This window comes from Oryctolagus cuniculus, chromosome 6 (assembly GCF_964237555.1).
Source record: "Oryctolagus cuniculus chromosome 6, mOryCun1.1, whole genome shotgun sequence".
Classification (NCBI taxonomy): Eukaryota; Metazoa; Chordata; class Mammalia; order Lagomorpha; family Leporidae; genus Oryctolagus; species Oryctolagus cuniculus.
In genome coordinates, this window is record NC_091437.1 from 36,461,271 (window position 1) to 36,485,462 (window position 24,192).

At 44.9% G+C, this 24,192-nt stretch overlaps 1 protein-coding gene and 1 pseudogene across 8 annotated transcripts in view; one reads left to right on the top strand and one right to left on the bottom strand.

The window, feature by feature from the left end:
• SH3TC2 (SH3 domain and tetratricopeptide repeats 2) overlaps positions 1-16,888 on the bottom strand; it is a 100,800-nt gene extending 83,912 nt beyond the window's left edge. For 7 of the 8 annotated variants that reach the window (XR_011389809.1, XM_051843487.2, XM_070076283.1 and 4 more), the window contains exon 1: positions 8,256-8,444. Coding sequence is in view for 6 of the 8 variants with exons in the window: in XM_051843487.2 (XP_051699447.1) it covers positions 8,256-8,307 (52 nt within the window). In the remaining 2 variants the exon portion in view is untranslated. Of the gene's footprint in view, positions 1-8,255; positions 8,445-16,751 lie in introns of those variants that run through there. The other variant, XM_051843483.2, reaches the window with a different exon arrangement.
• LOC138850089 (kelch repeat and BTB domain-containing protein 2-like) lies at positions 9,132-21,508 on the top strand (annotated as a pseudogene).
• The last annotated feature ends 2,684 nt before the right edge of the window (positions 21,509-24,192 follow it).

The following is a 24,192-nucleotide window of genomic DNA, read 5'->3' on the forward strand; positions in this document are numbered from 1 at the left end:
TGCTGTGGCCCAGGAGTGCAGTGGAGGATGGCCCAAGTGCTTGGGCCCTGCACCCCATGGGAGACCAGGAGAAGCACCTGGCTCCTGCCTTCGTATCAGCGTGGGGCACCGGCTGCAGCGCGCCGGCCACAGCGGCCATTGGAGGGTGAGCCAATGGCAAAAGGAAGACTTTCTCTCTGTCTGTCTGTCTCTCTCTCTCACTGTCCACTCTCCTGTCAAAAAAAAATATATTATTGTGTATATGAATCGCCTGGGGATGCTGATAAGATGCAGACTGCGCTTTAGTCATTGAAAGCTGAGCTTTTGAATTTCTCACAAGCTTCCAGGTGATGACTGTGCTGCTAGTCCCAGGGCCATGCCTGGAAAGGCAGCTTACTTCCCCACCCTGGAACAACATTTGACCACGGATTCCTCTTTCTCCTCCTCTGCTTTCCCTACACAAGGGATTTTTTTACTTTGAAATGCTTGACATCATCGAAAAATCAGAATATTCCACATAACTCAAATGCTTGTATTTGCTTGTGTTTGCTCTGTAGCCAAGGGCCTTGATTTTCAATGCCAACACTCAGCTGACATTGAGTGGTTACTGCTCCTCTATGGAGCATTTGTTCTCTGGCCACTCTGGTCCCCACCCATTCCAGTCACTCATTTATACTTGCCCCAGCAAGTTGGAAAGTGTGTTCTTATTATGGAACTCCATGGGAAGAAACAATAGCTTAACAATGATGATGATGACCTGGGCTTGGGGGAGATGAGACACAGCTTCTAAAGCATGAATGAGGCTTACAATTGAAAATCAAAGTTTTGTGAAACGTCATTTGTGGACTGTATGCAGTAGAATTTCTTAGGTATATATTTTTTAAAGTAAACCTATGCAAAATAAACTTGTAAAAAAATTCAAACAACTTAAGGTTGCCAGTGATTTCCTGAACAGCATGGAAAATATGCTACCCTCAGAAGAAATAATTAAAAAAGTGTAATATATTTAATTAGGAACTTGTGTTAATCACAAACAGCAACTAAGCAAATGAGAAGAAAGTGATGGAATAGAAGAAAATATTGAGAAAATGTATAGTCATCAAAGAACCCAAACCTAGAATACATAAAGAATGCTAAAAATCTGTCAGAACTAGGTAAGCAACTCTCCAGAAAAAAAATAGTAAGATGATTTTTTAACAGGCACTTCAGCAATAACAGTATCCAAACTACCAATTAATACATGAAAGTTTGCTCAAATTCAACAGAGAAATGAAAATTAAAACCACAGTGGTACACCGTGTGGCTACATGAAAAAGGCACATAAAGGCAAGTGTTTGTTAGAATAAACAGCAACTGGAGCTCCCATACATTGCAAATGTGAGAATAAACTTTGGACATTTTCTTTGGAAACACAGTCAATTTAAGCTGAAATTATGCACACACAAAAGAATGCATACATATGTTCCCTAAAATATTCAGAGCAGCACTATTCATAACAGCTAGAACCCAACAGTATACTTTGGGTATGGTCTGAAAGCATCCCCCAGAGATTCATATATTTGAAGTTTGGTCCCTAGGGTGGCAGTGTTAAGAAATAGTGGGACCTTTATAAGGTGAGGCCTAGTGGGAAGCAATTAGATCACTAATGGTGCGAATTGTTGTAAAGTAATACGTCTGACCCTTGAGTCAGTCTTTTGGCTTCTTGTCTTGCCACGTGAGCTGTCCCTCTCTCACGTGCTCCTGCCATGGTGCCATCCAACATGAGGCTTGCACAAGAGCCTCGCCAACGCTGGTACCACTCCCCTGACCCTCCAGAACTCTGAACTCTGTTTTTTTTTTTATCAAGTACCCAGACCAAGGTATTTTGTTATAGTAACAGGAAACTGCACTAATATACCTGACATTCAGTGGTTGTTGTTCCTCTATGGAGCATTTGTTCTCTGGCCACCCTGGTCCCTACCCATTCCAGTCACTCATTTATCCTTGCCCCAGCAAGTTGGAGAGTATGTTCCTATTGTAGAAATCCATGAGAGGTCCCTGGCAGCTAGGGGCCGGCACTGTGGCGCAGTGGGTTAATGCCCTGGCCTGAAGTGCTGCCATCCCAAATGTGCACCGGTTTGAGACCTGGCTGTTCCACTTCCAATTCAGCTCTCTGCTATGGCCTGGGAAAGCAGTAGAAGGTGGCCCAAGTCCTTGGGCCCCTGAACCCACGTGGGAGACCTGGAAGAAGCTCCTGGCTCCTGGCTTCAGATCAGCACAGGTCCCATCGTTGCAGCCAATTGGGGAGTGAACCATTGGATGGAAGATCTCTCTCTCTCTCTCTCTCTCTCTCTCTCTGCCTCTCCTCTCTCTGTGTATCTCTGACTTTCAAGTAAATAAATAAATCTTAAAAAAAAAAAAATCCATGAGAGGAAACAGTGGCCTAACAATAATAGCGACCCAGGCTTGGGGGAGATGATACACAGCTTCAAAAGAATGAATGAAGTTTACAACAGAAAATCATAGTTTTGTAGATTGTATAGTTTTGTAGCCGCAAATGTCTATTTGCCCTAGAATGGATGCGTAAATGATGGTAAACAGATGCTGCATGTTTACTTGGTGTAGGGTTAATCTGAAGAGATGTCATTTTACTTCATTGCTTCCATTTGCATTTTACTAATAACTAATAATGGTGAGCATTTTTCAAGGGCTTATTTGCTATCCTTATATTGTCCATATGGAATTGTCTTTTCCACGTGTTGCAGATGTCTATCTTATCATTGAGTTGCAATGTTTTTTATATGTTCTGGATATAATCATGTCCTTTGTAAACATTCTGCCTAGTCTGTGGCTTTCTATTTTCTTTTTCTTGGCAGATTTATATGGGTGGGGAAGTCAGGATTACCAGCAAAAACATCAGCAGGATGAGCAGGAATGAGCTTTGCATGCTCATAAGGTGGCAGAGAACAGCCTATGTATGGGGAAGGTGTGGTAGTGGGAAGAAAGTGGGTAAGGACGTGGGGTCAGAATGGAGGAGCATTGTAAGGAAGGCAGAGGTGTCCAGAATGGATACAGTAAGTAATGGGGCACCATGAAACATACTTGAGCATGAGAGTACATGACGAAAGTAAATGCTCTGCTTGGGGTGGCAAAGGAATGACAGCGAGGCCAGCTGAAAAGCTGTTGTAGAAATGCAGAGGTGTGAGTGTGAGAATGTGGGCTCTAGACAACAAGAAGTGAGTCATTAGCATGAATGGCTCTGTATTTTAAAGTAAGAAAAGAAAAGGTGTTCAGCATATTGAAACTGAGGGATGACCATAGGGAAGAGGCAGTAACTATAGAAAATGAGTGTTGAAGTGAGTTAAGGGGTCACTGAATTCTGTGAATTTTACTGTTAAGAAACTGTCATGAAAAGTCATATAGCAAGTTACCAAAAAAGTCATAGGTCCCCCAAATCAGTGGGCACAGAACTTGCTACATCCATTCCATTAACTAGACTTCAGAACTCAAAGATCTAAAGTGTCTGACCAGAAAAACTTCATGCACAATGACTTACTGGAAATGAGAATCCACTCCCCTTTCTTTCACTCTCTCTGTTCCTACGCACCCACCACCCTCTGCCTAACCTTAAGAAGAAAATTCAACAGTGAACATTTCTCTACATGCTTTTCTTCTCCACCCACATATTTTATTCTTCTTTGACCCGATAAACATAACATCAGCAGTTTTTGTGATGTAAACCCACATTCTCCTTATTGGGACAAATATCAGATTAGAACTACAGGTACATCTATCCATACAAATAGAGCTCAGATTATGATGTTGTAGAGGACAAAAGCAGTTGTATAATGATATTATTTTGTTTAAGTTTTAAAATCTATAAGACAATTCTTCACAGTAATTGTGGGTTCATGAATATGTAGTAAAAGTATAAAACCACTGAATTCATGAATATGATTAACTTTTTGGAAAGAGAGGAATATGATTGGTGGGCTTATTATTCTAACACATTATCTATTATTGGTATGTTCAAAATGCATTATGAATCTTTTAATAAAAGTGAAGCATCATTTACTATTGTCTGCATTCACTGCCTACTTTCATCTCCTATTATTATACTAATTATTCAAATTTATCAAAAAGGTTAAAAGGAAAATTACAAAACACAGTGATCGTTGTAAGCAAATGTTTCTCTTTCACATCTTCTGTTTAGGGATGTAAATCTGCAAGATTGGGCACAGGGGTTAAGATGGTGCTAGGAATGCCTGCATCCCACATTCAAGTGCCTGTGTTAGAGTCCTGGTTCCACTCTCAAGTCCAGCTTCCTGCTAATATGCACCCTGGGAGGCAGCAGGTGATGGCTCAAGTACTTGGCTCCCTGCCACGCAAGTGAGAGCCCTTGACTGAGTTCTCAGCTTTGGCCTTCAGCATGGCCTAGCCCTGGATGTTGTAGGCATTGGCAGATGGAAGCTACTGCTCTCATTCACTCTCTCTCTCTCTCTGTATCCCTCCCTCTCTCCCTCTAGTCTTTCTCCCTCCCTCCTTCTCTCTTCCTCTCTCCTCTCTCTCTTTCCTTCTCCCTTTCAAAAAAAAACTTTTAAAAATTTCAAAAATGTTTTGAAGATGAGAGAGAAGTGATGGAGGTGTTAGACAAATGAACTTTGACATGACTTTCTCTGTAACACAAAGTGAGCAATTCTTATTTATGAAATAATGGCAAGAAACTTAGAGTCAGGAGAGTCAGGATGGCAATTGACCAAAACCCACCAACTTACCACATGCCACTGGTTGACTGCTGTGGGCAAATGAGGAGCATCACCGGTAACAGCAGGCACAAGCCACATATGAGCAGCATGCCGGGGGTAGTCACAGCCAACATCCGTTACTGCATGCCCCCCACAGCAAGTCAGCTGGGCAGCCATCCAGTGGACAGTGCTATCAAGAGCCTTCTCTTTTCCTGCCTCCCTTAACCCTGAGGACTCACTCTTTGATCCTCACTGTTAACTCCCACGAAAACAGACACAAGGCAGAAGCAGCCAGAACAACATGAGCACAGACTTCTGCAGTGGAATCAGGAACCAAGGAGAAAGGATACAGGAGTGGTCTGTCTTAGCTAACAGTAAAGCAGCCCACGATTCCATGAGATGAATTACACAATTTAATCCCCACCCCCAGGTTCCATGTGATTGCTACTACCATTACGTCTACATCCAGGAAAACCCAGTTTCAAAGAAAGAATACACTTACTCAAGGTCACGTAACTATCAAGTCACTCTGAGACAGGAGAGAAACAGCACTTCACTCACAAAGTCAATGCCCTCCCTAGCCAACTCTTACCCTATCCACGTATCCATTTGCCTAGCTGTAACCACAAGCTACTCCACTCAACTCTCAGCCAATTGGGACGAGGAATATCTTAAACACCAATTGCAAAAGGCCTCTGTCAGCTCTTTTGGGGACTTTCCCAACCTGTACACTATACACATGCCCAGAATAGCCCAGTGCAGCTGATCCAAGACCTTCCTGGGAGGCAGTGGTGAGCACCACTGCCATTTTGAGCTTGTCACTCACAAGAGGAGAAACAGTGCCTGTGTAGAACTCCATACCCAGTGCAAAGCAAAGTGCATTGTGCCCAGAGGGATGAACCAGAGATGGAAAGGACAAGACCATACCTGCCCAAACCAATAAAGCCCCGTGTTCAGCCAGTGGAATATCTCTGCACCTTGCTGTCTTCCCCAGATACCTTGTCTAGGTTAAAGTTGGACAACCTGTCAATTTCTATTATGAGTGAGTCCAAGACCCTTGAGTCAATAACAGCTCCAGATGTCTCTCATACTTTGTTCCCATTCTCTAGGAAAATAGGGGCATCTAGAATAGGGATGTTTACATCAGCTGGCCTCTGTCCACATATTAACCTCCTTAGGGAAAGGTTCTCACAAGTAGGAGAACAGTATAGGGAGACAGGGTGCAAAGTATCAATAGAAGGGAATGGTGGAGGGGCCAGCGCTGCGGCATAGCAGATAAAGCCACCACCTGCAGTGCCAGCATCCCATATGGGCGCCGGTTCGAGAAGCAGCTGCTCCACTTCTGATCCAGCTCTCTGCTATGGCCCCAGAAAGCAGTGGAAGATGATCCAAGTGCTTGGCCCTTGCACCCATGTGGGAGACCCAAAAGAAGCTCCTGGCTCCTGGCTTTGGATCAGCACAGCTTTGGCCATTGCAGCCATCTGGAGAGTGAACCAGTGGATGGAAGACTCTCTCTGTCTCTCTCTCTCTCTGTCTCTCTCTCTCTCTGTCTCTCTCTCTCTCTCTCTAACTCTGCTTTGCAAATAAATAAATAAATAAATCCTTAAAAAAGAAGAAAGGAATGGTAGGCTGACTCTCAATAAAACAGCAAATGTCAATGGTAAAAAAAAAAATAGGTGAAAGGTTTAAAACTCTGAATGACAGTATCATAAGAATTTTGAGGATGCTTTCTTCAGTACTTGTGTACTCGTGTCTGTTTTGAACTACAGAGCTCTGCTCTGCATGAACTTGATCTGCAGAACTCCATTCTACAGGAAACCTTTGGATATCAAATAGCAGCAGAGACTGAAAGTAGGGTTAGCGAGCAGGAGCAGAGCTCTGAAACACCTGAGACACTTCTATGTGGCAGTTTATGCCCTAACTTCCGTGGATGATCCAGTCAGTGGAGACCTAGAAACAGAATGTTATGTGTTAGGGTCATAGGAATGTAATTAACAACAACTAACATACATTGTGCTTAATTAACTGTGTGCTGGGCTGTTTTAAATGCTTCACATGTAGACTTAATTCCAATCACAACCCTATGAAGAAGTCATAATTCTTTTAAAAAATCTACAGATGAGGAAATAAAAACATAGAGCAGTTAAATAAATTGCTGGAGGGAAGTAAAAAAAAAAAAAATGAAACCCAGACACTCTGGCCTCAGAGACGAGAGATTAAATACATGGACAGCGGCCGAGGTGAAGGTAGACTGAGTCAGATCCAGAACTCAGTTTTCTGACTTCCAAGACCAGTGATCCTGCACACACCCAGCACATTCCCCATGTTATGACATCCCCTACAATGACAACCAGATTTAGGAGAAAGAATTGAAAAGTTTGTAATTCCCAGAAATCAAGAGAACCAGAATGTTTCATAGCTTGAAGTGGTGCCTTCTGTGCCAATAGTGCTGTGTGGAGTTTGCTTACGGTACTACATCCAGGGTTCCTTTGTCTGGGAGGCTCTCCCTGCTGCAGGAGCCAAGGTGCCTAAGCAGAGACTTGGAGCAGAGGAAGCAGAACATAGCTACTTCAGAACCTCCCAGGCCTTCTACAGACCCAAATCATGAGACTGTAAGGGAAAGTCAAAGTCACCTGTTAGAGAGAGAGAGCCCTCAGCGAGGGGCACTTCTTGGCTCGTCTCTCAGGAACCATGCTGATGCTCTGGGAAGTCACAGAAACCTTGCAAGGGCCAGGAACGATTCTTGGGAGTCATGTTTTCCTCCACCTCCTGAATGAGTTCTCCCCCAACACATCTTTTCCTTCCTTCCAACGTAACCACCGACTTTGATAAACACCCTGTGAGAGACCTGTTCTGCTCTGAAAAGAATCAAGGCACTTGCACCTGTGTAACCCACCATCCCGGTGTGCCTGGAGCTGCCAGGGTTGTCACACTGACTGCATCCTGAGAAGCCATGAGTTCCAGGCACACCAGGAATGTCGGTCATCCTGTGTCGGTCTTACATGACTTGACAACTTAGAGCAACGAAGCACAGTGACCTGAACCTGACATACCAAGAAAATTACACTAGAACAAGTAGGAGGCAGGAAATAGCCTGTTTTTCTCCACTAACAGCAACCCTGACCAAAATAGCGTTGAATAACTGAGGCCAAATTTATGACCACCCATGGGCCACAGAGGAACTCACTGCCTGAACTTTCTTCCTGTCCGAGGGAATCTTGGGAGGAAAGGAAGGAAGGGCTTAGTCACACGCCGGGAGTGGCAGCCAAGAGCAGCACTCGCTCCTCCTAGGCCAAGTGAGCTCAAAGTCTCTTTCTTCAGGAAAAGTAGATGCCTCCCGGCTTTTCTCCCTTTTTACAAAGCCAGAATGACAAACACTGACCTAAGGAGGGAGGAGAGGCAGCCAGAAGACACACCATCTCTCCACCTCTGGAAGAACAGTTTAGGGAACCCAGCAAGTCTCTGAGCCTCTGCTGGATCAACAACCTGGGCCAAGCCACAGGCCAGTCCTCTGCTCCCCCAACCCTCCTCTCACCCCCCGAAAAAACTCACCTGGGCCCCAAGACAGGCTGCGCTCCCCAGGGATGCAGAAGCAGCCACCCATGTGTGCACCATCCTCCCCAGGCCGAGGCCCCTGGGAACACCAGCCAGAAGAGCGCTGGGAGGGAACCAGCTCCCCACGGTGTCCCTCCTCCCGCCTCCTCCCTGGCACACGAAGGACCAAGGCTGTTCCACGACTTACAATGCAGCCTTTGATATCCCAGCTGCAGCAGGAGGCCAAGGGAGGGTGGGAGGGGCCGCCCAGCCTGTAGGCCTGATAGTCCTTGCACTGTCAGGCCTCTGCCTGGGGAGCACACTCCCTCTGCCTCTCTGCAGACTGCTTCATGCCTATCAGGCTGTGGCACATTCCTAGCATTCTAGGACTCAGATACACAGCCTGGTTCTTGTGGGGTGCCCAGGGTGGAGGAGGAGGACAGAAAGCATCCAGGAATCAAGGCTTCTGCCCTTGCTCCCTCCCTGACTGCCTTGGCCCACACACCCTTGCCCACCACGCTTAGAAAGTGAGCCCCACCCAGCCCTCTCTGCAAAGCCTCCCTTGTGTGACCAAGTGAGAGCTGTGGGCAGTGTCTCACCTCAACCCCAGCAGCCTCAAGGAGCCAACTCCTCGCTGACGATGACCCGCAAAGCCCTAGCTACCGTTCCCAAAGACTTGGTGGAAAGGAACCCAGGAAGTCATCTGATGTAGCCCAGAACTTTCCAGATGAGAAGTTGGAGGACCAAATATATTTAAGTTACAGGTAAGCATGAAAAACTGGTCCCACCAAACTAACCTTTATTCTATGTCAAATAGGCAGCAAAGCAGGGGAATGCAGTTGACACAGTGTGTCTGAATTTCAGAAAAACCTCCCATGAAATAGCACAAAGGAGATGGGGAAAAGGTGGCTGAATATCTCAGAGGCTGGGCAGAGCATGACTGCCCCAGTGAGTAAGCTCCAGGATCACGATCCCCCAGCGTGTCCCTCATGCCTTACAGCAAAGGTCCGAGGCAAGCTGTCCAACAACAAAGAGGTGAAGGCCAAGGGGAGGTGGGTCCCGACAGGCCTGTGTTGCAGACAAATTGAAGGCCAAACTTGATGTTAGTTTCACAAGCATTTTAAGGAGAGTAATGGCCTGACCAAGTTTATATTCTGGGAGGAGCATTGAGGCAGCAATGTGAAGGAAGGATTTGGGGTCAGTCTCACAGGAGGGGTCAGGAGTGGGCACAGCAAGCTCCGGCTCAGGCCCAGGGAACAGGCCTTAGATGGGTCTCTGAGGTCCAGTTTCAGTTCCGGTGCTGAATCACCGTGAACAAGATGCAGTGACTGAGTGCTTCTATGAGCCAGGTACTTATCATGCATCACTTGAATCCCATAACAGCCCATGAGCTAGGCGCTGCTACTTCTATTTTGCAAATGAGGAAATGGAAGAAGAGGGCCACATAACTTACCCAAGCTCTCCCTCACCCTCCATTTATGAATGTCAGGTACAGGACTTGATCCATATCTAGGTGATCCCATAACCCAGGAGTATCTCATTCCTGAAATATGGGTGTCTTCAACAACTACCAGGACGCACCACGAGAAGGAACAGGTGATCTAACACTGAGACCTCTGGAGCCAGCTGACCATTTGTGTGAGGCTGTAGGGATCCAGCTTGACACGGCACAGCCATCTCAGTTCTAACAGCTGTCTTGCCTTTCAGGTGATCCTGTCAGTCATCCCAAACCCTGTGTGATAGGGAAGTCATTCAGATAACCTGCTGCTCCTACTTGACACCTGAAACATCTCTTTATTTGATGTCTTGAATATCTCTTATGAAGATTAATATTTCTTGAGAAATCCTAGGTGCATTCCAGTTAGCCACAGAGCAATCACCTTTGCCTGTAAAACCCCTATTCTCCTACTCTGTAGCACAGGGATCCATTACTCTTGCAGCTGCCCAACACTATGCTTCTGTCTATAAATTTTTCATGATTTATGCCCTAATGAATTAATCTTGGTCTTTTCCACCTTCTGCTTTTGGGGACCAGTTCTTATACATCAGGTTTTTCTGAAACAAAGGCCCAGGAGAAGAGGACTGGGAGGATGGGCAGAGGAGGCACAGGGTCTCTGATCACACTGCCCCCACAGAGGATGTTTTCTCTGTACACATCTATTTAAAGTATCCACTTCCTATAATGTGTCACTTGCCCTTCCTTCACCAAAGAACAGTGTTTTAAGTATGAATTAGTATGCTTTCTTGGGCCCAAGATGAAAGAGCAAGAGTTCCTTCTGAAAACAGCCACTCAGAACTTGTGCAGGTACGTGCGAATCTGACAGTGACAATAAGCAATGGTCTAACTTACACAGGCTAAAGGATACTCAGACGTCCCACTTCTCCTTGACTTGTTTGTACACCAGTCTTATACAGGTGAATCTATAATCAGAAACTACACAATTGAGGCCAACCACTGGGAGGATCCTCAGGCCAATGTCATGGATGGCACCCAAAGGCAGTAGGTTGAGACATATATCTCGGTAAGTCTGAAATGAATAGTCCATTCTGGATGAACTCACTGCATTCTTTGAGATTCAAGAAATCAGCACTATTCTGCTGGAAGTTCAGATGAATTTATCACAACAAAGAGATTTCCAAGCAGAGAGCAGCAGGAACAAAGGCCCTGGGGCATGAACTTTCTTGGTTTGTTGAAGAAAAGCATGTGTGGCTGGAGTGTAGCAAAGTAGGGGAGGGTATACAGTTGAGGTCAGAGAAAAGTGCAGAAGGCTACATTGCGCAAGACACTGAAGGCTATCTAAGGACTTGGGCACTCTCTGAATGAGATGGAAGACACTAAATAGAGGAATAACATGATGGACTTACAACCTCTAAACTGTCACCCTGGCTGTTCCATGGAAAACAGGCCATAGATGGTGGTATTCCAGGTCTGAAGAAATTGTAACCTCCAGCAGAGAGATGATGATGGTTTGGACCAGAGTGGTATCAATGGAGGTGATAAGACGAGCTCAGGCATTTGATATATTTTGAAAGAAGAGTACATTAGCTCTAGAGAAATAGAACTAACAAAAGATGGACAAACAGATGGTAGGTAGATATACACACAGACAGATATTCAGGAATTGGTTCATGCAACTGAGGGGCCTGGCAGATTCAGAAACCATAGAGCAGGCTAGCAAGCCAATGACACTGCAGTATTAAATCTGAATCAGAGAGGAGCAGGCTAGAAACTCAGGCAGCGTTTCTGTGTTGCAGTCATGAGGAGGACTTCTTCTTCAGGAAACCGCAGTGTTTGCTCCTAATGCCATCAACCTATCAGATGACACACACACCCCTACTCCCCCCACACACACCCTGGAGAGTGATCTGCTTTATTCAAAGCCCACTGATTTAAATGCTAATCATATTAAAAAACACACCTGATCCTCAACGTATGATGGTAAATGTAATGATTTTTATTTTATTTTATGAGGGGGCAAAAGCAATACACATTCAGTAGAAACTGTACTTTAAATTTTGAATTTTGGGGCTGGCACTGTGGCACAGCAAGTTAACGCCTTGGCCTGAAGCCCCATCATCCCATGTGGGTGCTGGTTCAAGAACCGGCTGCTCCACTTCCAATCCAGCCCTCTCCTAAGGCCTGGGAAAGCAGTAGAAGATGGACCAAGTCCTTGGGCCCTGGCACCCACGTGGGAGACCTGGAAGAAGTTCCTGGCTCCTGGCTTCAGATCAGCGCAGCTCCGGCTGTTGTAGCCAAATGGGGAGTGAACCATTGGTTGGAAGACGTCTCTCTCTGCCTCTCCTCTCTCTGTATAATTCTGACTTTCAAATAAATAAATAAATCTTTAAAACATTTTATGAATTTTAATCATTTCTTTGGCTAGCAATATTCAGTAAAATACTGTCTTTTGTTGCTAGATGGCAGCAGTGAGCTACCACTCCTACTCCTCAATCATGAAGGTGAGCAGGGCCCCATGTTGCGAAGCTAGGATGTTTAGTAGCTAAGGTATAGACATGTTAAATGCATCTTTTTTTTTTTTTTTTTTTTTTTTGACAGGCAGAGTGGACAGTGAGAGAGAGAGACAGAGAGAAAGGTCTTCCTTTGCCGTTGGTTCACCCTCCAATGGCCACCACAGCCGGTGCATTGCAGCCGGCGCACCGCGCTGATCCGAAGGCAGGAGCCAGGTGCTTCTCCTGGTCTCCCATGCAGGTGCAGGGCCCAAGCACTTGGGCCATCCTCCACTGCACTCCCGGGCCACAGCAGAGAGCTGGCCTGGAAGAGGGGCAACCGGGACAGAATCCGGCGCCCCGACTAGGACTAGAACCCGGTGTGCCAGCGCTGCAAGGCGGAGGATTAGCCTATTGAGCCAGGGCGCTGGCCGTTAAATGCATCTTAAACTTGAAATATTTTCAGATTCTAATGCATTTATTGGGCCATAACCACACTGTAAGTTGATGAGCATCTGCAAATTCACAGCAACATCTGGATCAGTGGTTTGAACAACTGGAAAACATCACCTAGCCAAGTAGACACACAAAATTAAGCACCACAAAGAGCCATTGGGATGGGATGTGTTGATTATTGAATGTATTAAATAAAAATTCCTATCAGTGGTATCCCTAAGTTTTTTTCCACAGGAACAGTCAGAACACTGCATAAGACATGTGTTGAAAAGCTTTGAAAAGCTGGGAGAAGAGAAGCTTTGTGAATTGAAACCAAGAGTTCACCCTCCAATGGCCGCCACGGCTGGCACACTGTGCGCTGCGGCCGGCGCACCGTGCTGATCTGAAGCCAGGAGCCAGGTGCTTCTCCTGGTCTCCCATGGGGTGCAGGGCCCAAGCACTTGGGCCATCCTCCACTGCACTCCCGGGCCACAGCAGAGAGCTGGCCTGGAAGAGGGGCAACCGGGACAGAATTCGGCGCCCCGACTAGGACTAGAACCCAGTGTGCCAGTGCCGCAAGGCGGAGGATTAGCCTATTGAGCCATGGCGCCGGCCAGAGTTTAGTCTTGCACATGTGAAATTTAAGAGTCCTATGATACATCCAAGTAAAGATGGGTGTTTACAGTTGAGGGGTAACTTATAAGCTGAAAGTATACATTTAGGAGTTGTTAGTGTAGTGGGTATTTAAAGCCATGAGATTGGATGAGATATCCTAAAGGAATCAGCAGAGGATAGAATGTAGAGGATAAATCAAGACTGAGCCTTGAGCAAGAACACTGATTCTTACAGGAATAATAGAGGAGGAGAAACCAGTGAAAGAGATTGATAAGGGTAGCCAGTGAGATTATATGAATCAAGAGAGTATGGGGTTACAGAATTCAAAAGAGGAAAGTGTTTCAAAACCAGAAGGCAATCAACTATGCTGATGCATAAGTTGCAGTAGGAGACATTTATCACTGGATATTCTTATGCAGCAATGAGGAAAAAGCTTAACTAGAGAAGACTCCAGAGTTTATGATCTCATATTGGCTATAGAGAAAAGGGACAAGACATGAATCAGGCAAAGTTTTGGAACAAGAGGACAGCCCATAAGGAGAAGTCCGTGTTGCTTCCTGATTGGTTGGAGTTGGAAGCAGGATGCAATAACACTTTGATGGTTAAGCTCCTGGGTTTTGAGCCAAGGGTTCACTTCATGTTTAGGAATGTGGAGCAGTTTTCTGGTTGGTTTAGCCTGAACTTCTTCACTGATCAGCTTATTTTATCTACCTGCCCCTCCATTCTCCGGAATTTAGAAGTAAATTTAGGGAATCTCTGAATTTTTCTCTTATGTAGTAGCAGTGGAGGTGGTAAGACGTGATGAAATTCTGATTTTTGGAAGGTAGGGGCAAAATTGCTGTATGTGTGGGAAGGGTGGTGGAACAAAACCCTGAGCACTTGGAGTGTGGGATGTCACAAACTGAGATGGGGGTATGACACAACAAGAAATATACAAAGGCTGGTGCTGTGGCACAGCAGGTTAATGCCCTGGCCTGAAGCGTCAGCATCGGCGGTTCTAGTCCCGGCTGCTCCTCCTCTGATCCAGCTCTCTGCTATGGCCTGGGATAGTAGTAGAAAATTGCCCAAGTCCTTGGGCCCCTGCACTCATGTGGGAGACCTGGAAGAAGCTCCTGGCTCCTGGCTTCGGATAGGTGCAGCTCCGGCCATTATGGCCAACTAGGAAGTGAACCAGCGGATGGAAGACCTCTCTCTGTCTCTACCTCTTTCTGTAACTCTGTCTTTCAAATAAATAAAATAAATCTTAATATATATATATATACACATACACAAAAGCTCTTCAAAAGACATCCACCTGAAATATTTAATGGGTAATAAAATATTCAAGTCCAGCATTTCAGAGAAAGGTCTCTACTAGAATTATAAACTTGAGTATTGTTAATATATAAAGATAAATTGGGAATATAAGAAGAAAGCGCTTCTCAGTGGGAAAAGTAAAGAAGCTTCATGGAGAAGTGCTCTGTGATTGAAGCCTGAAAGGAAGGAATTTTGACACGCAGATACAAGGGGGAAGAGGTGTGGGCCTTATGGTACACCAGGTTAAGCCACCGCTTGGGATGCCTGCATTGCATATCAGAGCACTGGTTCAAGTTCTGTCTACTCTGCTTCCAATCCAGCTCCCTGCTAATATGCCTGGGAAGCAGAGAATAACAGCTCAAGTATTTGGTTTTCTGCCACCTACACAAGAGATCCAGATGCAGTTCCTGGCTCTTAGCTTCTGCCTAGTCCAACCTCACCTGTTGCAGGCATTAAGAGAATGAACAGTAGATGAAGAGAACCAGATAGAAATGTGACCAGAAAATAAGCCTTTTAACTTCTAGCTTATTTATGCATTTTCCTACTTATTTATTTTTTTTAAGATTTATTTTATTTACATGAAAGTCAGAGTTACACAGAGAGAGAAGGAGAGGCAAAGAGAAAGAGAAACAGGTCTTCCATCCAATGGTTCACTGACCAGATAGCCCCAACGGCCAGAGCTGAGACAATCCGAAGCCAGGAGCCAGGAGCTTCCTCTAGGTCTCCCACGCAGGTGCAGGGGCCCAAGGACTTGGGCCATCTTCTACTGCTTTCTCAGGCCATAGCAGAGAACTGGTTCTGAAGAGGAGCAGCCAGGACTAGAACCGGAGCCCTTACAGGATGCCGGAGCTTTAGGCCAGGGCTTTAACCCACTGCGCCACAGGATTGGCCCCTTGCCCACTTATTTAAAAAAACGTTATTGGTTACCTTAAAATCCATGTTTGTTGTAAATATTTAATAAGTGTGTACTGGATTCTTATGATATACTCCAGAGAAGTCTATGTTTTATCCCACCTACATAAAATTAAAAAAAAAAAAAAAAACAACTAAGACTCTGAATGATTTCCCACAGCACACTCAGCTAACAGGGTACAGCACAGTCAGGACTGGAACCCAGACAGTGTGACCCCAGGACTTTTGTCCTCACCACTGTTTTACTGCTGTGTCACAAAGACTGAACAAAGGTGTCTGCAAAAGGATAGCCAGCATCCATGACAAATGCAGGTTCCTGAGCCACAGGTGAGTTGTTCTCTAGACTTTCCTCTTCCAGTACGTGAAATGCACTCTCACCAGGGATCAGCTGAGGAACCAGCAGAAGCAACTCCAGGAGGCAGGGCTGCTGAACGCCAGGACAGAGGTCACCACGCTGCTGGCTCTGACCTCACCCTGGAGAGCTGACTGCAATTTCCAAAACATCAACTCCCCATTCATCTCTTGGCTCCCACAGCAAACAGAGGTCAAGGGCAGACTGCTGATGCCTTACCCTGGAAGTCAGCAGCGAAGTGTTCTTAAAGGACACTTCTGTGTCTGTCCCTCCACCCTTTCTCCTCCAAGCCCATTTTAAAGTTGAAGAAACTGGAGGACATGAAACCAAGCCATTTATTCAACACTTAGGGCAATCTGGGGGCAAAGCCTGTGGGAAATCTCAAACCTTAGGACTCTTCAGGTCAGTGTGCCTCAACAAAACATGTTAAGAATAACTGGTGTGGGGCCAGCACTGTGGAGTACTGGGTAAAGCCACCCCCTGCAGTGCCAGCATCCCATACAGGCGCTGGTTCGAGTCTCAGCTGCTCCACTTCTGATCCAGCTCTCTGCTATGGCCTGGGAAAGCAGTAGAAGATGGTTCAAGTCCTTAGGCTCCTGTACCCACATGGGAGACCTGGAAGAAGCTCGTGGCTCATGGCTTCGGATCAGCCCAGCTCCAGCCATCATGGTCATATGAGGAGAGAACCAGTGGATGGAAGACCTCTCTCCCTCCCTCTCTGCCTCTTCCTCTTTATAATTCTGCCTTTCAAATGAATCAATCTTTTAAAAAAAAAAAGAATAACAGTGTATGACTTAAAATTAGGTCCCCTAGTGAGCAGGCTGGGATAAGTTCATATGTGTGTATTTGTGTATGCATGTATGACTATGTGAATGCTTGCCAAGTTCATGATCCAAGCTCAGGCCCACACTCCCTACCACTCCCAGGGAAAGTAATTTCTCCTCAGGTGAGCTTACCTCAGGGAAATCCAGGTTTGCAGGCATCCAGCACAGTGGATTAGAAAGGAAGGAGCAGACTAACCACTGATCCTCAGTTTCTTTCCTGGAGAAACCCTCACACCTGACCACCAAGGAACCTGTGCCAGGAAGCAAGGGCAGCATCCCTGGAAATAGAAATGGAAAGAGCTTAAATGCCCATCAGTATGGGAGTGATTATTAAGCAGTTACAGAGAATGAAGTGGGTCTTCAGAGCGTCAAGGATAGATCTCAAATTACCTCCAGTATTCAAGCTGGCCTTAAATTTGTGGTTAGAAGACCCAAGGCCCCGTCAGTTTTGAGTTGTCTACTTTATGACCTATTTTCTTCTTCATAAACAATAGCAACCGAAATTAAGGGCTTTTTTTTAAAGTCCTATTCCACAAAATGCTGTGTTTGCCTTTTACTTGTGCAAATCTTGCAAGTGAGTATGTGTGTGTGTACAAATACATTCTACTTGTCTTAGGAGCATTCTTCAAGTACCTGGAACTTGAGGACTATGAGAAGGAAGAGGATCCTAGATGGGCAGAATGCACCAATCACTCACAATAGACAAAATCTCAGCTCCAACCACAAAGACCACATGGAAACAAATGCAGTAAAACCAGATAAATCTGCCCTCAAAGATGAACAGAGCAAAGGCCTCACCTAGGCCACATTGGCTGCATGTCTCCTTGCTCTCCATTTCTACAATCATGAGTTTTGCAAGCAGTTAACTTTAGAAAGCAAAATGAAGTCCTATGCTCAACTATTTTCATCATTGCATTGGCTTCATGATCTAACATATCTGTTTCATACAAAGGAAGATGTGTGCAGGTGTGTTTCCTTTTCTAAGTGTTTCCATTGACAAGTTTCAGTGGATGACTATAGGCAGACAAACGTTTCTACTGCTTCCCTTTTTCCCCACATGACACAGCATGGAATCCGCAATCATTCAGGTCTTACTTCTGTGAAGATTTTGTCCAAGTTCCCTAGAAGGGAAGTTCCCAGAGCCGGATCCAGTCAGCCCAGTTGCTGAATTCAGTACCATCTACTCCTTTGTTCCACTTTCTGCAGTTCTATTAATGGGTCTCAGGCTTACACCAACCTTCCAGGTCAGGAGACAGTGCATAGCCTATTCCCTTGGAGACATTTATCAAAATTCAGATGCCCAGATCTTTCCCAGCCCCAACAAATCAAAATCTCTGGATGTAGGGTACTTGAAGAGCTCTTTTTAAATCCGTATTAAATAATCATAATGTATTTCAGCAAATAATGCCCCAGTGATTTCTTTCTCGGGGATGAGGGGCAGGCCCAGGAATGGAATTCAGAGGTCTAAATGCCCAAGTCTCCTGTCACCTTTTGCTCCACACAAAAGTAAATTTACACTCTTAACCAGCAGGGAGCAGCACTGCTGCAACAGTCTGGCTGTCAGTGAAAATCAACTGACAGGACCCTTGGCTTCCTCACAGATCAGAATCCACAAATAACTGTGTAAAGACTGATAATTGCCTAGGAATTCCCTGTTGGTGAAGCTCCTCTATCCCACTACATCCTTACACCACATCCATGACCTATGGTTTGCACCTGCTATTTTATAGGTGAGAAAAGAGCTGGTTGAGAAAAGACAGCTGATTTCTCCAAAGTCTCATTGCTATTAATTGGCAGAGATGAACTTTCTTGAACATTCCAATTAGCACAAGGACCTGTAGTAGCTCTCATCATTTGTCAAAAAAGACGTGACCTACACACATACAGCTCCAACCCCAAGCCCTGTAGTCAAACAACACCTGCCTACTACCATGATTAGAATCAACTTACCCTACACATATCTGCATGTGTGTAGAAGACAAGAAAATAAGCAAGTTTATCACACATGTACCTCACTTGAAAAGTTTTAGGATAACTCAACCTTGGCTACCACTGCTTGCTACACCCTAGGAGTCCGGTGTGTTGGGTGCCAGACAGGATCCCACCCCTCAGAATCAAAGGACACAGATACTTTAGAGAATTCACGGAACATCAGATGTTCACTCATCTGTCATGAACTACGCAAATGCAAATTTGAGTAGCATATATGCACATTGTATTGAAAAACACTCAAGAACCTAATTAGAACAGGATGATACGGGAGTAATTCTTTTTTTTTTTTTTTTTTTTGACAGGTAGAGTAACAGTGAGAGAGAAAGACTGAGAGAAAGGTCTTCCTTCCATTGGTTCACTCCCCAAATGGCCACTATGGCCGGCACTGCGCCGATCCGAAGCCAGGAGCCAGGTGCTTCTTCCTGGTCTGGGAGTGATTCTAAGTCTACAAGATAATATTCATTAGTGAATGTGTCAGTCAGTCTTGATTCTGAATGCTGCAGATATCAGCATACAGATTCTTTCCTTTACTTCTTTTCCCAGGCCACAGCAGAGAGCTGGATTGGAAGAGGAGCAGCAAGGACTAGAACTGGTGTCCATATGGGATGCCGGCACTTCAGGCCAGGGCTTTAACCTGCTGCACCACAGTGCCTGGCCCCTCTCTCCTTTACTTCTGAAGTATTTACTTAACCTTCCATCAATAAGACTGACTTTTACCATATATTCCATGAGATATAAATGGGATATAGTCATGCCTACTTGAGACGAGAGGAGGCAGATCAATGCTGAATATGTGGTATCCTTGTTGAAACTGTTCTTTGAACAGCAGTTGTTTATTGATCTAGTTTTAGTTGTTGAGGGTGCTGTATCCCCTTCCTGTAAGATGATTCTTGCAGTATGTAGGTCTTATTTCAGTGTATATCCAAGTTCATGATTGGAGTAAGTAAAAACTAATACACACATACCCCTGGGGATTGTAGATGCTTCCACGTTACAGATAACACTACTTTACATATGTACAGGTAGCATGGCAATAAATGACAACCTCACAGAACAGCTTTGTGAAGTAGCTTGCTTCCTCCAGATAGATGATATACTACAACACTGTCAAGAACACTTAATTTTGGGGCTGGCACTGTGGCACAGTAAGATAATCTTCCACCTGTGGTGCTGGCATCCCATATAGGTGCCAGTTTGAGTCCTGGCTGCTCCTCTTCTGATCTAGCTCTCTGCTATGGCCTGGGAAAGCAGCAGAAGTTGGCCCAAGCACTTGGGCCCCTGCACCTACATGGGAGACCTGGAAGAAGCTCCTGACTCCAGGCTTTAGATTGGCCCAGCTTCAGCCATTACAGCCATCTGGGGAGTGAACCAGTAGATGGAAGACTTCTTTCTGTCTTTCCCTCTCACTGTCTGTAACTCTACCTCTCAAATAAATAAATAAAATATTTTTAAAAAAGAATCTTTAATTTTAAAAATCAGTGCAGAGAAATGTGTATCACTGTTGAGTTTTGCTGTTCTCAAATTGTGAGAAAATCAAGTGTTATCAGAATGACAAAGCACAAGTTCACTGCCGTATATCACCAGGAAGCCACCATGTGTCTGTCACATGACCTACCAATAGACTTATCTAACAGAAAAAAAGATTCAAGATACTGCTTTGCTTTGGTTAGTTTCCAACACATGATCACTATCCCCATATTTGTCTTCAATTCTTATTTTTTATTTTATTTTATTTTTTATTTTTTTTGACAGAGTGGACAGTGAGAGAGAGAGACAGAGAGAAAGGTCTTCCTTTTGCCGTTGGTTCACCCTCCAATGGCCGCCACGGCCAACACGCTGCCGCCGGCGCACCGCGCTGATCTGAAGGCAGGAGCCAGGTGCTTCTTCCTGGTCTCCCATGGGGTGCAGGGCCCAAGGACTTGGGCCATCCTCCACTGTACTCCCAGGCCACAGCAGAGAGCTGGCCTGGAAGAGGGGCAACCGGGACAGAATCCGGCGCCCCACCGGGACTAGAACCCCGTGTGCCAGCGCTGCAAGGCAGAGGATTAGCCTATTGAGCCGCAGGGCCAGCCTGTCTTCAATTCTTAGTCAAATCAGAATTGATACACTTTTATAGGTCACACAAAGAGCTTGTTTCAAGGTCTGTGACTCAACAATAAGTCTGTGGTTTTCAAGGTCTCTGAGAGTTCATAGCTAAGTTTTCAAACCTAGGCTTGGGTTGACTAGAGTGGAGGTGAGGATTTTCACTGAAGCATCTTCAGAAAATCATTATGGTCTTTACTCTTCTGCTGCAGCACCCAGCCAGAAAAATGTACAAGCTTTACAGCCCACCAGCCTATTTGCACAAGGTGGGATTGTTGTTGCCTCTGACAGTGACATCTACATAGCAAGGGGTCCAGTTCCTCTGAGAAACACAGAAACAAATCAAGGTCAAACAAGCAAACTTCAGACTGCCTTCAAGGCTGTGAACTGTTTTTATTGATTGGATGCACAGCGAAGTATCTGGTATCCAAAGATCCTGGTGCTTTTAGTACTCCTTCAGGTATCTTTGGTTTGCTGTAAAAGTTACATCTATGCAATTGGAGGAGATGGTGTGAGTGGAGAACTTAATTGGAAAGCCATAGAGAGCTATGGCACTGAGAAGGATGAGTGGACAATGGTGAGCCTTGGCCATCTGCAGGCAGTGGAGTACAGACATTGTAGTTCTTGACTGCATTTATGTGATGACACTGAACTTCATGTACTGTTATTTTCTAAGGTCTGATTCATAGGTAGAAATGGCCATGAGACAGACTACTAGAGGTGGTAACATTTTTGAAGTGAAGAATTGCATATTACCTCCAATTCTGGCAGATGACTCCTCTCTCGCACTACAGAAGGGGGATAGGGCAGAGTGAGAGACCCACTAGTTATGTTCAGTTAAAATCCATGATTTCCTCATGCTCAATTCAAAGTTTTGGCATGGAGGGAATTAGTTTAGTAAAAGCCACGTAGATGGAAAAAATAAGATTTCTTTCCCAAGTATTTGCATGATCCATCCGTCTTCTGTCCTCTTTGTATATCATAAATCCAAGGAAAGGAATGGGTATGGATAAAGGCTCTTTGCCTTATGCAGACAAAAAACTTTGGGAACAGCAAATTCCAAATACCCTGCCATGCCGCTGTGCCACATATTTCCATGTGTGTCATGCAGACACATGCAGGGTGTGCTTTGCCTGACGTTTCTCAATTGTGCCACAGAAAATGGCTTTTTCAAGAGTCCCTGCTTCTCTTAAAGAAGACAGAAAGTAACAGTGGTTATCTGTTTTCCTAAATAGTAAGAAATACAAGGACAAATGATGGGCTCTGGAGTTCATCCTTCTGGAATGCCAAGAAACTTCTGTGTTATTAATACTGAGTATTCCTGAAACAAATGGAAAAGTTTAATTTTTTTAAGATAATGTGGCCTGCAGTGTTGAGCACCAAAAGGACATCCAAACCAAGGCCATTCCAGCCTTGCATCCTTTTTCTCAATAGGCAGAGGCAGTGAACGTTTGTTTTCTGGAGCCATTGCCTTGCTCACTAATCTCATCTTAGGAGTTAAGAGTTAAGCAGATGAGATCAGGATGGGTGGCTCTGGGAGACCCTGATGCCCATCAAGGGCAATGTTTCCATAAATGACTAAGAAGGATTCTATGGAGGCTTCAAGCACAGGGCTCTGGGGTTGGATATGACCATTGAGATGCTTTCCAAATCTGTTCAGAGTAGAAATGAGCTACATGGGGCCAGCGCTGTGGCTCACTTGGTTAATCCTCCACCTGCGGCGCCGGCATCCCATATGGGCGCCAGGTTCTAGTCCCAGCTGCTCCTCTTCCAGTTCAGCTCTCTGCTGTGGCCTGGGAGGGTAGTGGAGGATGGCCCAAGTGCTTGGACCCCTGCACCCGCATGGGAGACCGGGAGGAAGCACCTGGCACCTGGCTTCGGATCGGCGCAGCGCCGGCCATAGCAGTCATTTGGGGAGTGAACCAACGGAAAGAAGACCTTTCTCTCTGTCTGTGTCTACAACTCTACCTGTCAAATAAATAAATAAATAAAAATTTAAAAAAAGAAATGAGCTGCATGGAATATCATATGTCATGTACTCCATGGATAAAATGAATAGGTCACTAAATAACGAACAATGTGGGTATATCTCAAAAATACTATATAGAAGAAGGTAGCCAGATATAAAAAAGTGCATACTGTGTGATTCTATTCTTACAAAGCCTAATGGGCAAAATTCATCTTTTGTCCCCTCTGATACAGGGGTAGGGAGATGGTATTAATTGAGAAGGGGCAACTGTTAGTGATGGAATTCCTCTACCTTGATGGCATATGTATGCACTTAGGATCTGTGTACTCTCTGTAATTAGAAGAGTTTTAGCTACTGAATTAATCTACCCTATTCATGTGACTTGTATCAAAAGACTGATATCAAATAAAATAGCACCTGTTACTTCACTGTCACATACTTTTATTTTTAAGAGCCTCCCTTCCAACTTTTTTGTGCGAATCTCACCCTGGTCCTGATGTTCCAGCTACACTGGTCTTCTTGAATTCAATCATGTGCTTTCCCGCACCACAGGAGTGGAAAATGAAAGATAATGAGAGCAAGCCTGTAAAAAACCAGATCCCGTATCAAGTGTTCTTACAACAACTTAAAGAAAAACAGATAAAAGATAAACTGACTGCAAAGACACGACTTTCAGGATAGCGGCAAAATTCTAATCAGCAAAAATAGACATGGGAAGGGAATGAAATTAAATAGAAAACACAAGTAAAGGGTGTTGGGTGATCATTTCTGCAAGCATTTTTTAAATGCACAGAACCATCCTGTTAACTATTGAGGAACATGTGCATTACTAATAAGAGTATCAGAATATGAACTGCAAAGACACCTGTCATCAGAAAAGAGAATGTCTCTGGGAGGAAGGAAGGGGGCATGATTCAAGAGGACTATAAAGGGGACACACATGGATGGATGGATGGATAGATAGATAGATAGAAAATTTTTAAATAATATGAAAAAGCAAGCTCTGTCACCTTCAAAAGATCTGAGATTCCTACAGCCACACTGGCAAAACCCAGGACCATATCTCCTTGGTGGGACTGTCTGCTTGATGCATTGAACAGCTCATTTCCAAGCTTCTATTGGATTAGTTACTGATGCTAGACTCTCCTTGCTTCCATGATAAATAGGCTACTTTTCCCTTTCCATCAAAGTCAGCTTTCTGCAGTGATTTTATTCTCAAAATATTGCCTACTATGGTTTGGGTATGGTTTGTACCCCTGGGTTCATGCGCTGGGAGCTTGGTTCCTAGAAGAGCAACGTGAAAAGATGGAGATCCCTTTAAGAGGTGGGGCCTCATGGAGGTCCCTAGATCACTGGGGCACTGCCCTCAGAATGAATTAATATATTTATCTTGGGATCTGGATTAGTTCTCATGAGAGGACTTCATAAAAGAACAAACTTGGCCAATCCCCAGCTGCCCTGGCTTCCTGGCTCCCTACCACAAACCTCCCTCCATAATGCCATCTGCTGTGATGTGGTGCAGGCAGGGTA